At 49.4% G+C, this 16,602-nt stretch overlaps 1 protein-coding gene across 16 annotated transcripts in view; it reads right to left on the bottom strand.

Annotated features, from left to right (window-relative positions):
- AGAP1 (ArfGAP with GTPase domain, ankyrin repeat and PH domain 1) overlaps positions 1 to 16,602 on the bottom strand; it is a 540,980-nt gene that overhangs the window by 48,245 nt on the left and 476,133 nt on the right. For 12 of the 16 annotated variants that reach the window (XR_006221027.1, XM_042995745.1, XM_042995748.1 and 9 more), the window contains one exon: positions 12,273 to 12,495. Coding sequence is in view for 15 of the 16 variants with exons in the window: in XM_042995745.1 (XP_042851679.1) it covers positions 12,273 to 12,495 (223 nt within the window). In the remaining variant the exon portion in view is untranslated. Of the gene's footprint in view, positions 1 to 2,850; positions 2,878 to 2,919; positions 3,094 to 7,254; positions 7,443 to 12,272; positions 12,496 to 16,602 lie in introns of those variants that run through there. The other 4 variants (XM_042995757.1, XM_042995755.1, XM_042995754.1 and 1 more) reach the window with 4 other exon arrangements.

Below are 16,602 nucleotides of genomic sequence, written 5' to 3'. Positions count from 1 at the left end.
GTATGAGTGCATATGGCGGGACCCTCCTGGGTCCTTTTGGTCTGACTCCACCTCGCAGGAAGGGTCCTGCCACCAGCGGGACCTGGGCCAGATTCCGGCTCCTGCACTCAGGCCAGCTCCTCGTCTATCATGACGGAGAATGATGTCGGTTTGTCGTGTGGGTTCTGTGACGCACTGGCCGGGCCGGGCCTGGCCTCTCACAGGCTCCCCCCCGGAGCCCTGGCAGGGATGGTCCAGGATTCCGGCTCACTCGTGCACCTGGACGCGAGGCACCGCCTTCTTCAACCTGGTCTCACTCACCTCTGGACTATCCTTCCATGGGCACAGGTTCCGGCTGAAGTATGACCACTGCCCAGAGCACTGCACCGGACAGACTCCTCCACGGGACCCTGTGCCAAACGAGGGGCGACGTACCGACCGGGCCAACCTTTCCCCCACAGGTAGTTCCGCACCTTGGCCCACAGTCTTTGTGGAAGGTCCTGCTCCGCCTGTCTCCTGTGAAATTCCTTCTCATCTTTTTGTTTTCATTGACATAATTTACAATGCCATCAAATTCATCCTTTAAATGTGTATAATCCGGTGGTTTTTTAGTATATTTACAAAGTTATACTGCCAACGCCACCATGGTCCTTTTCAGTATCCCCCAAATGAAGTCACTCCCTGTAGCTCATTGCCCTGCCTCACCCAGACCCCCCATAAGCACGAAGCTACCTTCTGTCTCCATGGATTGGCCCATTCTGGTGGTCCCATATAAACAGAATCATTTAATGCATGGCCTCTGGTGTCTGTCTGGCTCCTTTCACCAAACACGATGTTTTCAAGGTTCACCCAAGTTGTAGCACGTAAGGTCCTTTATTCCTTTTTATGCCTGAATAACATTCCATTGTATAGACAGGCCATATTTTGTTGACCGACCTTTGGTGTTTTCACTTTCTGGCTATTATGAAAAACGCTTCTACGAACACACATGTACGAATTTTTGTATGGACATGTGTTCATTTCTCTTAGGTACGCACCTAGGAGAAGAACTGCTTGGTCACGTGGTAACTCTTCTGTTTAACTTTTTGAGAAACTGCCAGGCTATTTTCCAAGGCACTGTGCCATTGACTATTCCCACCGACAGTGTATGAGTGTTCCAATTTCTCTGCATCCTTGCCAACACCCACCACTGTCCATCTTCTTGAGTAAGGTCATCCTTAGTGGGTGTAAAGTATATCTCAGTATGGGTTTGATTGCCATTTCCCTAGGAAGTGAGGATGTCTGGCATCTTCTCATGAGTTTACTGGCTATTTGTCTATCTTGCTTAGAGAAATGTCTCTTCAGAGTCTTTTGCACATTTAAAAATTGGGTTGTCTTCTTATGGTTGAGTTGTAAACATTGTTTATATGATCTGGATACTAGACCTTATTGGATATACGGTTTTTAAATATCATCACCCATTCTGTGTGTCGTCTTTTCACTTGCTTGATATTGTCTTTTGAAGCTTGAGACTTTTAATTTCAATGAAGTCCAATCTATTTTTCCTTCTTTTGCTTGTACTAGAGGTGTTGTATCTAGGAAACCACTGCCAAATCCACGGTCACAAAGATTTATCCATGTTTTCTTCTGAAAGTTTTATAGTTTCAGTTTTAAGTCTTTGATTCATTTGGAGCTAATTTTTTTGGTAGATGGCATGAGACAGAGGTCTAACTTCATTCTTTTGTGTGTGGATAATCAGTTGTCAAGGCTGTTTCTTTCCATTGAATGTTCTTGGCACCTTTGTTAAAAAATCAACTGATCGCAGATGTATGGGTTATTTCAAAACAGTCAGCTCTGTTCTGTTGATCTGTATGTCTATGCGCAGGCCAATATCACACAGCCTTAGATTACTTTAGTTCTGTAGTAAGTTTTGAAATTGTGGTGTGTGTGTCCTCCAACTTTGTTATCTTTTTCAAGAGTGTTTTGCCTGTCTGGGGGTCTCTTGTATTTCCATATATGCTATACGATCAGCTTGTCCATTTCTTTAAAAAAAAAAAAAGCAGAGATTTTGAGTTGAATCTATGTATCAATTTGAGGAGTATTGATATCTTAAGAATATTAAGTCTTCTAGTCCATGAACATGGGATATCTTGTCAATTACTTAGGTCTTCTTTAATCTCTTTCAATGATCTCTTTAAATTGTCAGTACACAGGCTAACTTATTCTAACTATATTATTCTTTTTGATGCTATAAGTGAAATTTTATTCTTAATTTTATTTTGGATTTTCATTGTAAGTGTACAGAATTACAGTTGAGTTTTGTATGTTGATTCTGTACTTTTCACTCTTGCCGAACTCACTTACTAGCTCTAATAGTTCACTGTAGATTCCTTGAGATTTCCTATATACAAGATCATGTCATCTGCAAAGAGAAGTAGTTTTACTTCTTCCTTTATGATCCGGATGGCTTTGGTTTCTTTTTCTGGCCTAATTCCCTGGGTTGAACTTTTAGCAAAATGTTGAACAGAAGTTGAGACAGTAGACATCCTTGCCTTCTTCCTGATCCTAGGGGGAAAGCCTTCAGGACACTATCATTAAGCAGGATGTTAGGTGTGGGCTTCTCACAGATGCAGGCTGAGGAAGTTCCTTTTTATTCCCAGTTTGCTGAGTGTTTATATCATGATAGGGTACTGAATTTTGTTGGATTTATTTTCTGAATTTCTTGAGATGATCATGTACTTTGTGTCTTTTATTCTATTAAAGTAGTGTGTTACATCCATTGATTTTTTTTTAAGTTTATTTATTTACTTGGAGAGGAGAGAAAGCGTAAGCAGGGAAGGGGCAGAGGGAGGGAGAGAATCCCAAGCAGTCTCTGCGCCGTGGGGCTCTGTCCCATGAACCGTGCGATCGTGACCTGAGCTGAAATAAAGAGTCGGACGCTTAGCCGACTGAGCTACCCAGGTGCCCCTACCTCGACTGATTTCTGTGTGTTGAACCAACCTTGCATTTCTGGGGAAAATGACATTTGATCATAGTGTATAATCCTCTTGTACTGGGGCCAGACACAGAGATCTTCTCCCTGGGTAGTAGCATCTGCTGGGTTGGCATACTGGATATGCTAGAGCAGACAAGCATCTGGTAAAGAAAAAGGGTAGACACTTGGGTCTCAAGATGTAAGGAATGAATTCCAGGCACTTGGGCTAAGACAGGGAGTGGACTCCAGGCAGGGTTGTGGATATCTACTTATGCTGCTTGGTGGAGGTGTAGACCGATGCTTCTCAAATTTTAATGTGCATAAGAATCTCCTAGAGAGTGAAAGCACATCGCTGGGCCCTACCCCAGGGATACTGATTGGGTAGGTGTGGGGCAGGGTCCAAAGACATGCACCTCTGGGTGATATCGATGCTACAATAAACCGCTCTATAGACATAAAGCAAAATAAACATGAACCGTATCTTCTACATCAGCAGACCCTTGCCAGCACCCGAGAGGGCATGGGCCACTTGTCTCTATCAGCCCGTAGGACCCAGGTATAAAGCTGATTCTGTCTTCCAGATAAAATGGAACCCAGGAGACTTCATAAATATTGTTTTCTTTGAGCATTAAATGTACATGACCAAGTGGGTGGAAATAATGACGAGTTTCATTTTAGAAATGAGAACATGCCTTCTTGTTTTGTCTTAAATCAAAAATCTCAGAAGATGCCGGTCATGGAACCCAAACCAGAAATCTTCTGGCCTGCCTGTGCATTTCATCATGCAGATAACAAATAGGATTGTGGTTTGTTTGTTTTTTTATTTATTTTTTATTTTTTTATTTTTATTTTTTTTAATGTTTACTTATTTTTGAGACAGAGAGAGACACAGCATGAGCAGGGAAGGGGCAGAGAGGGAGGGAGACAAAGAATGTGAAGCAGGCTCCAGGCTCTGGGCTGTCAGCACAGAGCCCGACGTGGGGCTCGAACTCATGAACTGTGAGATCGCGACCTGAGCCGAAGTCGAACGCTCAACCGACTGAGCCACCCAGGCGCCCCATGTTTGTTTGTTTCTTTAAATACAAGCCAAACGTTTTCAACAGGCAACACTGGGGCAGGGGCATGAACAGAGGGAGGTTTGGGCAGGGAGAGGATGTAGTTACGTGAAAAGGCAGGGCTCGAACCACACATCTATGGTGGCTGATTCTGATATTTGGAGCTCTCAGCCCTGTTTTCTGTAGAAGCTCTTGGGATTAGCACCAACTGCAGAGAATTAAGACTTTAGAATCATGGCTGCATGACTTAAGAGATCATGTCTGCCACATGAATGCAAAAAACTAAAGTGGATGATGCTTTTTTATACCTAAGTTACGTAAGCAAGGCCACTGGACTTCAGGAGTGGAGATAAATGGCAGTTAGAGTATCATGTATTACACCTTTACATGAGTAACACATACACACGGAAACACCACGCTAGTTTAAGACTGTGAGCCGGGCCCAAGGGAAGAGAGGAAGGGGACACCAGTATCTCTAGATGCCACAGCCGGCCGCCGGATTTGGCCACATGAGGCTGAGAGAGCAAAGACAGGAGTCGCAAGAAGGGACCACGAGCAGGTGTCAGTGGTCAGATCGTGAATTCAAGAGATCTTTCCCGAAGTCCTGTGTGCGACCCTGCACAGATGATTCGAGGCGGTAAGTAACTCCGCGTTTTCCTCAACTTGGAAAACGGTGATCGTCATGTGTCACAGGACGGCTCCGTGCTAAGGAAAAGCACACAGCGCCGCGAAGCAGAAAGGTTTCTCAGGGGCCAGAAAGTTTCCGGTGCAAAATAATCAAAACGACACTGAAAGAAAAGACCCTTCGGAAAACGCTCTGCTGTTGCAGGGATGCAGGCAGAGGCAACTGTTTTAGAAAGTATTTACAGGCCCACGTTTAGAATGTCTTCTGTGGTCTGCAATTCAGACCCCGAAAGGCTAACCTTAACATCCCATTCCCTTATATCCGCTCACAAATGGACAGAGGCTCAGGCGTGCCCAGGACACCTGGAGGCTGCTGGGTTTGCATTTTCATGTGGCAGCGGTAATGACATTTCCTAGAAATAAAAAAACCCCTTAACTGTCTCCACTGCTACATTTCAGTGAGTACACGATAGGGATTTTCAGCTCGAGACAGCTCCCTGGGAGCAAAACCGGCTCCCAGGACACATTTGGTTTCCCGCGGGATCGAATAAAGAGCCGGGGATCACGTGCAGCAGGCGGCCGTAAGACGCCAAGAGCAGTCTCTCGTCCACCTGGGTTCAAAGGCAAACGTAAGGTACGCTTATCGTGCGAAAAGCAGATCCCGTTTCACCTAGCCGTCGGGAGAATCTTCTTCGATTCCCCTTTCTTACAGTTGGAGCCGGTCCCTTAACGATACCTTCATCGGAGACCACTGCCACCAAGGGCACATTCCCGCCACGCTCCCCGACCGCGGATTACTGGATGATCTGCTGTATCTGTTGTCAACTGTAATCTATAGGTATTTATGTTTGAGGCAGTGTTAAAGCACTTCTCATTTGTACGTTTTCCTAATTGGCTTAATATTTACGGTGGAATATTTCTGATCTGGGGAAAGCTCGGGTAAACTCAGGCATTATTTAGCAACGTGCTAATGAGGGCCGTCCAGTCTTGGAGGGGTGCGAAGTGAGTTATGGTGCTCGGAGTCTGAATCCAAGCCGGCCTGCTAGGGGGACGTCGCTAAAACATCTGAAGTAAAATCCGAGGTCCCCAAGCAGCTGTTGGGTTTGCAGAGCTGTGGCCACATAAACTTTATTGGCAGTAAACGTCGCCCCTGCACGCGGACGGCGTGCCTGTGTCCTCGCTCGCTGGGGATACTGTCCCCGCCTGGACGGGGAGGGCCGGCCGCTCTGACGGCTGGGGCCAGGGCATGCCCGCTGACAGGCGCACCACGATGACAGAAATTCACTCTGAGTTGCAATTACTGGCACTGTCATTTTCGGGGGCTCCTGCCAATTAATTAAGCCTGTCAAACAGCAAAACCACAGCGCTCACATGATAATTTATATCGGAAGAGACGAGCCTCATGCAATGCAACGTCTTCCTCCACAAACAGGATTCTCCCTGAGAGCGCTGAAACAAATAAGACAAAATAAATAAAATAAAATAACCCAAAAGTGCGTGCGTCGTGGTGTTGGGGGGCGGGGGGTGGTGGTGGTGGTGCGCTGGGCACGGGGAAGAAGAAAGTTAAGCTGTCCTTGCTCTAATTGTTAACTCTGATCGCCGGAGTAGGAGACAGGCTGATTAAAACTCCAAACGAGCCCCCAGCTCCCTGAACCCTCTGCGTCCGTCCGGGATGATAGAATCAGAGGAGTTTATTCATACCATTAAGCCCCAGAGAACTTAATTGAAGGAAGAGCACAGCCCGGACCTTGACAAGCGGGAGGTCACAGTAATTGCTGCCGGACATATTTAACATTAAGATAATCAGGCCATTAATTACCCTTTGGATCATTAAATCAGCCAGTTGCAAAATGAAATTTCTGCCTCTATTACTCACTTGAGAGACCACAGGGGTGGCCTTTAATTTATCAGTGAGCCTGAGATACAAAGGCTGGGGTTGGGGGAGGGCAGGTGGGGAGGGGGCCGCGCGGTGGCGGTGGCGGCGGGGGCAGGGCATCAATCCGCCATGCTTGGTGATCGTGGCAAATTAACTAGGTAAGATAACCTCCGCTTCCAAAGGCAGAAGCTGGGGGTATGTAAATAGATGAGGGCAGACAGGGAGATCAGAGTCTGTGCACCACTTAGCAGGATAATAAAGGAAATCATCCTTGATTATCAGTGCTAATTTGGACACTGCCGGTAGCTTGTTATGCGTGTTCTGAGTAGCATTTAATTAATTCAATTGCTTGTTAATGAGGGAAGTGACATGTGGGGAGCAGATGCCACCCAAGTACAGATGGGTTCTGGTCATCACGGCAGAGTCCTTTCTTCCCCCCCCCATTCCTCCCCCTGCCCATTTTTTTTTTTTTTTAAAGAAAGAAAATAGGAAAAGGTGTCAAGCATAGAGGAACACTCAAAAGAGACAAAACACTGACCTCAGCGGGCCAAGAACTGTTGAAAAATAATAAGATGAGATAATCCTGGGGCTGTGCGGGGACTCGTGTTCCCTGAGGCCACATTTGGAACAGTGCATCTTTATGCCAGAAATTTGAGCTCGAGATTACTACATTGTGATCTTATGATCAAACCTAACGAGACAAAGACGTGGCCAAGTGGTACTGCTTTTAATATCTCAGAGTTAACGGTGGGGATCCAATTATTTTCAGTTTGGATACATTTCCCCTTTATCAATATCTCCGTGTGCATAAATAAGATGAAAGTCGTGTTCCCAAATCAAAAAGGACCGGAACTCGTGTCACTGGGCAGACTTGCTCCGTCTGGAAGTGTGCGGCCGGGCTCTCCCACGCAGATTTCTGACGTCCGGCCCCAAATCTTCCTCCCGAAGGTGGCATCTTTTTATAGGTTAAAGACAAGAGGGGAGTTGAGGCATGCAGGTGACAATGACAGAAGGAAAAAGAACGCTCAGAGAGGCAGCAGAGTGTATACTAAATCAGCAACGCGGCTCCCTTCCAAGTGGGATCAGAAGGAAGGGGGATTTCAGTTGGGGTTCAAGCTTCTCCCAAGGGCTCTTTATAGCACCGAAAACACACGTCCAGGCTCCTTTGATTTCCGAGACCGAATCGGCTGGCTCTCAGACCACCGTGTAAATAGGCTACCTGCCCCGGGATGCAAACGGCTACCGGTCCCTGCACACCCTCGCGGGCCAGATGCCTCGATGCTGAGACCCTAAGACGGGAGTCGGGAAGACAAACCAGGCAGCCGAGCAGAGTCCAGCTTCGGCCGTGAGGACCACGTCCCGGAGGGCTCCGCTCGGCCCTGCTAGGAAATTGCCATCACTGCAGTCAACCCGGAAAGCTTCCAAAGTGGAACGGGGAATAGGAATAGAGAAGAAGGACACACCACAGTGAGGCAGAGTAGCCACCGCGTGGCCGGGGAGGGGAAGATGTCAGAGGTCTGCAGGGACGGACGCCGTTGCCGCGTGCTGGCGAACATGGGAGCCCCAATTTCCTCCACGAACGCGCGAGGAATTTCGACGCTCAGGTCAGCAAGAGCACTGGACACGTGGGTTCCAAGCGGACCCGTTCCTGCTTTGCCCCATGCGCTCGTTTGCTCGTTTGTTCATTCACTCGAGAAACGTGCACTTGATGTCTCTGCCTCCGAGCCTATGATTCCTTGATTTGAAAGGGTCACCAAAGAGCTCCCTGACTTCGCCCGATGGTCACAACGTGCGTGCTAACACTGGGACCAGAGTCCTGCCTGGCTGCCGTAGGCCCCACACCCCAACCGCACACAACAACACAGCGTATGGTGCGATACGCAACTCGCACGCCAGGCGTCCCGGAGTCCTCGCCCCACAGACAGCCTACCGCTGCCCCTCCTTAGGCCCCTAAAATCTAGTAAATTCCATCCACTGTCACCGCCGCTCTCCTACTTCAGCATCTGCACTTAAAATCAATATTTTAAGTGTGTGCTTAAATGATATCAATAGCAATTAGAGAGGGGAATTCTGATTCCACCCCAGATGTAGTTAATTGTCGTGGCATCGATATCCTCTACCCTGCTCCTTTCTCTGAATTAAACCTCCATTACCGGGGGGGGGGGGGGGGGGGGGATGAAGGGCATCCTCTCCCCTCCTGAGACAATAAATTTAATATCGAATGCACTGGGAAAAAATGGCAGTTGTTGCAGAATCCATCCAAAAAGATTTTTTTTTTTTCTTCCTGGGAGTAATTAAAAGATGCTTTTCTTGACTAATGATTCCCCGGTTTAGGAAGGGGAAGTCAATACCGCTTCACCGCCGTCAGCTTCGATTGATCACAACGCTGCTCCAGCTTGAACGGCAGTTCTCAGGGCGGCTGAGAATCCCTGGAACCAATTACGAGCCGTCCGAAGCTGCCCTCATCAGGGGTGCAGGGACAGCGAGCAGAAGGCCAGCCAGCTGGTCAAAGGCGCCTGTTTTCCTAACTCACCCGCAGGCCTGGGTGACGCCAGTACGAGGTGGTTTCGGGGAACTGGTTGTTTCTTTGCAGAAAGATGGGCTGTATTCTACTTCCTCACGGTCCTAACTGTGTGTGTGCGTGCGCGCCGTGTGTGTTTGGGGAAGAACGGCCCATTTCTAACTATATTCCACTGTCAGAATGAATCTTCTGAACAAGACGGAATGGACGGGGCTGCTTGGGAACGCAGCTGGGCCCTTTTCCCAAGAATTCCGAAGATTCTCTTTTCCAAAGAGATCCAAGGCTGGATCCATGGCACTTGGCCTTTCCTTGGATGGGAATAAAAATTTATTAAAGTATTTCTTTTTAGAAATTACCTTAGGGCCAGGTTAGAAGACCTCCCCCCTCCCCCCTGCTGTTTGGACTAACGATCACGGTCTCTGCAGAGACCACAGGTGGTGGGTGTCGGGGGGGGGGGGGGCACGTTTCCTTGTCCCGGGACGGCGGGATCCAGGCTCCATATCCACTCTCCTTTCACAGACCGAATTCCACGCGGAGATTCTAGCCCCAACTTTGCGTTTTTCCTTTCTATGTGAGGAAACTGCACGAGGCAGTGAAGATGGTGAGGGTTTGAATCATTGGTGCACCACTAATGCAAAGCTGTTTTTTTGTTTTTGACAGTGTGTATCTACGGCTTTCTAGGTATAACCTGCCGGGACCACAGCCTTCCAACTGGCCTCCCTGCCTCTTCTCCATCCCGTCCAACAACGTTGCTAGCTGCCTTTAGCACTCTTGGATCAGGCGGATCACACGTGAACCCATAAACCCTCACCCTCTGGCCACTCCGGAGGTGCTGTATTAATACACCCCAGCTCAAAGGTTCTCCCCAGTCTTTGCTCTGCTTTGGCCCCAACATCCCCCCTCCTCCTCATTTACCTGGTGGCCCAGCTCCATGGGTGGTGACTCCCCAGTTTCTGTACTCCCCCACAGGCCCTGACTTTGCCCAGGCCATGCTCATTCCCCGACACACCCCACCCCCCCAGGCCTGGATGTCACCCCACATTTGAAAGTCCAGTTCAGGTGCCATTTCTCCAGTGAAACTTCCCTGGGACACACCGGCTATAGGAATCCCTCTATACTGTGAATTCTCCTGAGTCCTGGAACCCTCAGCTGGCCCCCCCGGAACATTCACAAATCACTGTAGGTGCGAAATCACCATTTATCGCTTCTTTTCTATAAGAAAGCGCTCGCTGAGTAACAGCTGAATATAAATTAAAAACAAAACTCCCTGGGAGAATTACTAAAGGCACGAAGAGACATTCAATTCTCAAAGCTGTTCATCCTCTTAGATATTCCAAAGCTCCCTTTGGAAACACCACGTTGCAACATCACCATCACCACAGCCTTAGAGAGAGGGCTGAAACTCAGCGGCTCTTAGCCAACAGCAAATGGGATCCAAGAAAAGCTGGGATTTTGCTGCAGTCACTTCATATGTGAGAAAGGAAGACTATAAAATGTGTCCAAAATATAATCATGGGATGTGTACAATGCTGGAGAGAAGAGAAAGTTATGCACTCAAGAACTTAACTCAAATATACAAATTAGATCAAGTCCCTGTACGCACACAACCTTCACTTATGAATGAAGATGAAATTAATATAAAACACTTATCAGTTAAAAGTATCAACCCATATCTTTGAACACTCTAAACAGTAGCTAATTATGATAGATTTAGAAAAACAAACTTTTCCAATTCAGGGTATTACAAATAACATATCTGCTCCTTTTACACACAAACAATAAAATGCATGATTAATTTTTTTTCCAACTTATCTCAATGTTCTCTGCACTCCTACATTAAGCTCAATCTGATTTCCAATCATATTTCGCTTTTAGACCTAACTATCCCCTAAGGAAACCGTATCTATGAAAAAATAGATATTAATAATACATAAATTTGTCTTTTAAGAATGCTCCTACTCGACGGCCTGCTAATTTCTATGTTAGCGTTAAACAGGTCAAGATAAAAAACTCAGAAAAGGGTACTGTTTCTTCAGTTTGTAGTTAAGCTGTCCCCGTAGGCACTGTGTGGTGGAGTTCACCCATGAGCAGCTCACCCAGCCAACTGAGGCAACGCCAGACAAATACGCTTTGGGTGCTTCTTTCTCCCTTTGCCCCCCTCCCCACAGGACGCTTGACGTGAAGAGCAGGTTAATAACACAAGAGCTTCATTCTCTAGAGTGAACCGAAGGTGGCACCACAAATTCATTTTTCAGCGTTCGTAAAACAAAGTCCACCGACGCTGCGCAAATTATTGTTGCTCAGCGGCAGAAACCGCCTTCTCACGCCTCAAGTGGGGCACAACCGCAGACCGCCATGGGCACTTGCACACGGTCTCATCCCCAGCAAAACAAGCCACAGGGCTTTAAAACGTGCTAATGAAGGGAGACCCCTTCTCTCCGTCCCTCTTTTCACACACCCGAGAGGCCAGAGCGGAAAGCGAGCCCCTTGCCCCTCCGTCAGAGGTGGAGACGTGACCCTGGACGCCTCCTCCTGGGGGCAGCCGCCCGCCGAAATGGAATGACCCACTCTCCTCGATGAAGCAGGCTTTCTCGGAAGACATGCCATTTTATCACCTCTTAGGTACATTAAATATGTATGTGTACTCAAAAACGGTTTATAATAGCTGTAAATGAAAAATGAGAAAATAAATGGGCTCAAAATAAATGCGTTTTTTACACTGCGTAACAATTAACATTAATGAGGACTCACCATACGTTATGCCGAACTTGGCTGATTAAATGTGTTAGAAATATATTTTAGGAAAATAAAATATATTTTGTTACTATAAACTCACTTATTGTGGGTGTGTGTATGTGTAGGAGGGGCGAGGGAAACCAACTGAGCAGATGCTTATCAAACATATAAGAATAACAACATTAAAGAATCAAAAATTCGTAATTAGTGTTAACAGCACAGCTTACACCTATTAGAAATGTATTAATTAAAGTGATATATTCATAAGGTCGGAAGCTTAATACATTTCTAAGAGGGAGAGAGGAATCCCCAAGGTGTAAAAACAAACATAAAAAATTAAGGAGTCTGAATTATCCACGTCTGCTGAACACCAATTTTAAACACAGACATTTCTATGCGGGCTCCTCACTATTCCTACAGGTTGCCAGGGCCATCCATGTTGAGCCTGTCGGTAAGCAGTAAGGTCATTTCCAGTTGTCTAACTGTTGGCAGAATGCCCTCGAGCCATACACCTTCCCACGTCCCTACCTTGTGGAGTCCAGCGAGGGCTTCGTCCGCCCCTGGCTGCTCTCCTCCCAGACGCTGTTGGCCAACTCATTCCCGATGGATGACATCACCTTGATGAGCTCGATGGGCCAGTCGTCGAGGTCCAGAGACCGGACTCGAGAAAGGTGGGTGCCTAGGTTCCGGTGGATCCCCGAGCACTCGATGCACATGAGGGCTCCCAGGTTCAAACTGGCCCAGTTAGGGTCTGTGGGAAGAGGAACAGGGGGTCAGACCGTCACCACTCATTCCAACCGCCCTTAGGATCTCAGGAACAAAGAGGCCAGTTACTAGACCTCACACCCAGCAGTCCCTCCCTGGAATCACGTGGCCTGGAAATAAATGCTCCCTGGCCAGGACTCCATAGGGTCTTAGGCATCTCAGAAGGTTTGATATGTTGGGGGCGCCTTTTAACAATCTGGCTTCGGCCAAAGCCTAGGGATTTCCCTACATGATAAAAACAGCTGCCGGCACTGATTTGGACAGAGAAATGCATTTCCCAGTCCCCCGACAGTAGCATTCTCGAGAGCGCAGATACACGTGGAAAAGAACCATACACGACTTGCATCTACTGTGGACGGCTGCTGACGGAAGGAAAGAGAGCACTCGAGAGCGCTACGGTATCCCTTGTAAACAACTACCTCAGCAACCACAGGCATATCTGAGTTCTCAATAGTCATAAGATGGACGCATTTGCAGATTTCAAAGACAAAAGGCAGGCAGGCACACTACAATGAAGACATGGTTTTCAGCGACCTTACATAAGGGGGACCACTGGAGTAACTCCAACTTATCTACTACTGCTGGCAAGATGGTGGGCAGGGTCCACTGGTTAGGTGATGACCTCGCTGGATCAACCCTGACCTGCAGAGTGAATGGCAGCGCTTTAGGCTGTGATGATGCACCAAGGGCAACGAATGAGTTTAGGGGATACAGCTTGAACCCTTGAGCTGGGTCACTCCCAGTGTGAAACTGGCTGGCAGCACTGGAAGACTGAGAAGGCAGGCCCCAGGTTGGCTGCGTGCCAGATTCTAGAGCTGAGGCGGATTTGCAAATATGGCTCTCACCTTGACAGCCAATGGCTTTCACCACCGACAGAATCAAGTGAGGCTTAAGTCATCCAGGAATAATCGGTATTTACTCCAGGTCCCCTTGAAGAGTCGAGGGGCCTTGTACTCATTCACCAGAAATCAGCCAGCCATTTGTTTCGTATCTCATATACACCATGGAAAATGGTGATGGATACCATGGGGGAGATGGAAGAGAAGAGAGGTCCGTGACTCAGAGACATTGCGGTCGGGAAGAGGAAACGTACGTCCCAACTAATGACAGCAATAGTCAACCATAAAAATAAACAGAGTAAGGAAATGCAGACTAAACACTGAAGGGTACAGTTAAAGAGTAAATGTATGGGCAGAGTGGGAAGGAAGAGGTTGGCCATAACAGGTGAAAGAAGGAGGGCTGCATGGAGGAAGCCTGGCCTGGGCCTTGTGGGATGATCAGAGAGGAGGGTGGGGTGGGGAATGTTTTGCGGGACACCCCTGCTGCGCCTCTTCACAGCCCTACTTCTACACCCACCACCTCTGTGTCTGTACCTCTCGATCCCAACCTGGCCTCTATCCCCACCTTTCTGCTGGAGCAGGGCAGCCAAAGTCACCAGGTCATGCAAAATCTGAAGGGCTGTGTTTAACCATCATTTCACTTGATCTCTGGTTAGCCCTCCTTACAACACTGCCTTCAGATGCCTTTTTGGTCGGTAAAAGAAAGACCCTCCCTGGATCTTTCTAGCACTCGTCTGGCTCCCCATCTTGATTTCCTTCCCTACTTTTCCTCCTGAACCCGCCCCTTACTTCAGGGGGTCCTGTAGGCTTGTCTCTTGATTCTATGCTCTTTCCTAAGCCAACTCAATGCAACCCACAGATCTCGTTGTTACCCAATGGTTAACAACTATCCACAGATACCATCTGCCTCAGTGAACACAGATATACGCTCCTCTCTCCGTGCTGCACATGTGATTACCGTCATACGTTTCCACTTGGAAATCCTGCAGGGACCTCCCTGTCCACGTTTCACTGAACGTCGTCTCCTGCCAGGGGCAACCCCATCCCAGCAAGTGGCACCGGTTCACCACTTATTTCAGCCGGGATCCTGGGACTCGACCCTGATTCTCCATCGCTCCCACAGCCAGCCAACCACCAAGCACCTCAGTCTCTCGATGTCCGTCTCCTTCCTCCTGTCCCCGGTGCTCCCCACACGTGCCCCGTTTCACAGCACCTTCCCTGCGGAAGGGGTAGGGTCAGGGGCGCCAACCTCTTCCCGTTCGTGACCTCTCCGCATAGCTTGCCCCCGTGTGTAGTTTCAGGTGGAGAGAACAGCCCAACGACAGCAAGGGACCTGTCCCCAGGGCTGGCGTGAGGCGGGGCGCACGTCCTAGGAAGCCATGAGGTTCCCGTGCCCACCTCCACCCATCACCGAGCACCGCTGGTGAATACTTTCACACACTGTCCCCACGGTCACCGCATGCCGCTCACCTGAGCCGTGGGAAGAGTCTCTCACCAGGTGCCACTGCCCGCCCCACCACCGCAACCATTCTCCAAGTTCTCCTATGGGCACAGGACCCCACCGCCCCCGACCCCCGGTTTAGAACTCAATGCACTGTCGCCTTGCCCTCCCCCATGAGCTTCAGAGGCCTCCCTGCTGTGGTGTCCCCGGAAGGAGGACAGCACGCACAGGACACAAGTCAACGACCGCACGCGGACCTCCGTGAAAGCTAGAGAATCAGAAATACCAAGGGCGGGAGGGGAGTGAAGCATGGCTGTGACCTGGGGTCACCTCAGTTAAGTCCAAGGGCTACAGGGACGTGGCCTTGTCTGAGCGCCCTGCCGCTGGGGCCACAGGAAGGATGGCCTTGCCTCTGCTCCAACAGACGAGAACGACAACTTAGCAGGCGTCAGCAGCTAAGCATCGCCAGCAGAATGGACCAGTCACACCCCCCGCACCTCCCGGGACGTGTTGGGGTGTCGCGGCCCTGGGCTGCCGCTTTAGGCCTACAGGTGAGGCCACACGGCCTGGCAGCTCTGAATCGTCTCCTGTCTCCACTTCCGGCCTCAGGGCCCTCCCTGTCCAGCGCAGGGACCCCCACGGGCCTGTCAGCACACGCCTTCCTGCCCCGTCTGCCCCTTGCAAGTGTCTCTTGCTCTCCAGGCCGTGGATGGAAATGAGGCTAATGAGGCCCGTCCCCGTGGGGCTGTCCGAGCGTTAAATGCTGTGAGGTGACCACACATGGAAACGCAGTGCTCCGTGTTGGCTAGAATTACGTTTATTCCTTCACAAATCCACCACTGTTTCCGTGCCAGGTTCGGGGGACAGAGCAGCAAACGGAACACAAACACCCCTGGAAACAGAAATGTGGGACTTGGGTTCTCCGGGGCAGACCGACAGTGAAAAAGCGAGAACAACACACACAAACACACAACGCGTTGGTAAGGGCGTGCCCCGAGAGAACCCCGCTAGGGAGCAGAAGAGGGAGCCGGATTCGCGTGTGTGATTTAAACCCAGGGGTGGTCAGGGAAGGCTTCTTTGAGGCGACATTTGGGCAAAGACCCAAGGATGTCAGGCTGACGGTTACGTAATTTGCAGTTCCTGTCTATGCCTGCAGGAAAGAGCAAGCGACAGAAGCCGGAGGTTGAACGTGCTCCTACTTTAGGTTTTTCTGGGACATCTAGAGATGGGGGACTGGGGCTGGTGTCCCTTCCTGTGTGCAGGCCTGGGGTCCACAAAGATAAATGAGGCGGTCCCTGAGATCCAGGGGGACACGAGAGAGAAAGGCACTGACAACGTTAATACAACACGGCGGGAGGAGTTCACGCCAGTGATTTCCATCCAGGGCGTCGCAGACCAGCCAGGAGGGAGGGGTCAGCTCTGACCGAGTAGGCAGCAAGGCATCATGGATGAGGGGGCCTTGGGGCAGTGGAGGGGCTGAGCTGCCTCTACCAGCCTGTCCATGAAGGTCAGGCATGCTGGCGAGATCCACGCCAGGGCTCCAAGTTCTGGGGTTCTCAACGGCTCTCAGGGGTAAGACTTTCCTTAGCGTGTTCCCAGTGGACGGTTGGCAGCAGGGGTTCTAAACAAAGGCTTCCGCCATCCGATGAGTCCGGACCCTGTCTGACACTTAGCTTCACCGCAGGATTTCCCAGAAGCACAAACATCCTAAGGCCGCGGCTCCTCAAGAGGTGGATGCTGTGGGTTTCCAAACTCCCTCCACAGACGGGCACCCACTCTGGGAAACAGGGTTCCGGGGTCTACCAGCTGTGCG

The sequence above is a fragment of the Panthera tigris genome, chromosome C1 (assembly GCF_018350195.1).
Source record: "Panthera tigris isolate Pti1 chromosome C1, P.tigris_Pti1_mat1.1, whole genome shotgun sequence".
Lineage (NCBI taxonomy): Eukaryota > Metazoa > Chordata > Mammalia > Carnivora > Felidae > Panthera > Panthera tigris.
The sequence above is the reverse complement of the archived record's forward strand: the minus strand, read 5'-3'. Positions and strand labels throughout refer to the sequence as shown.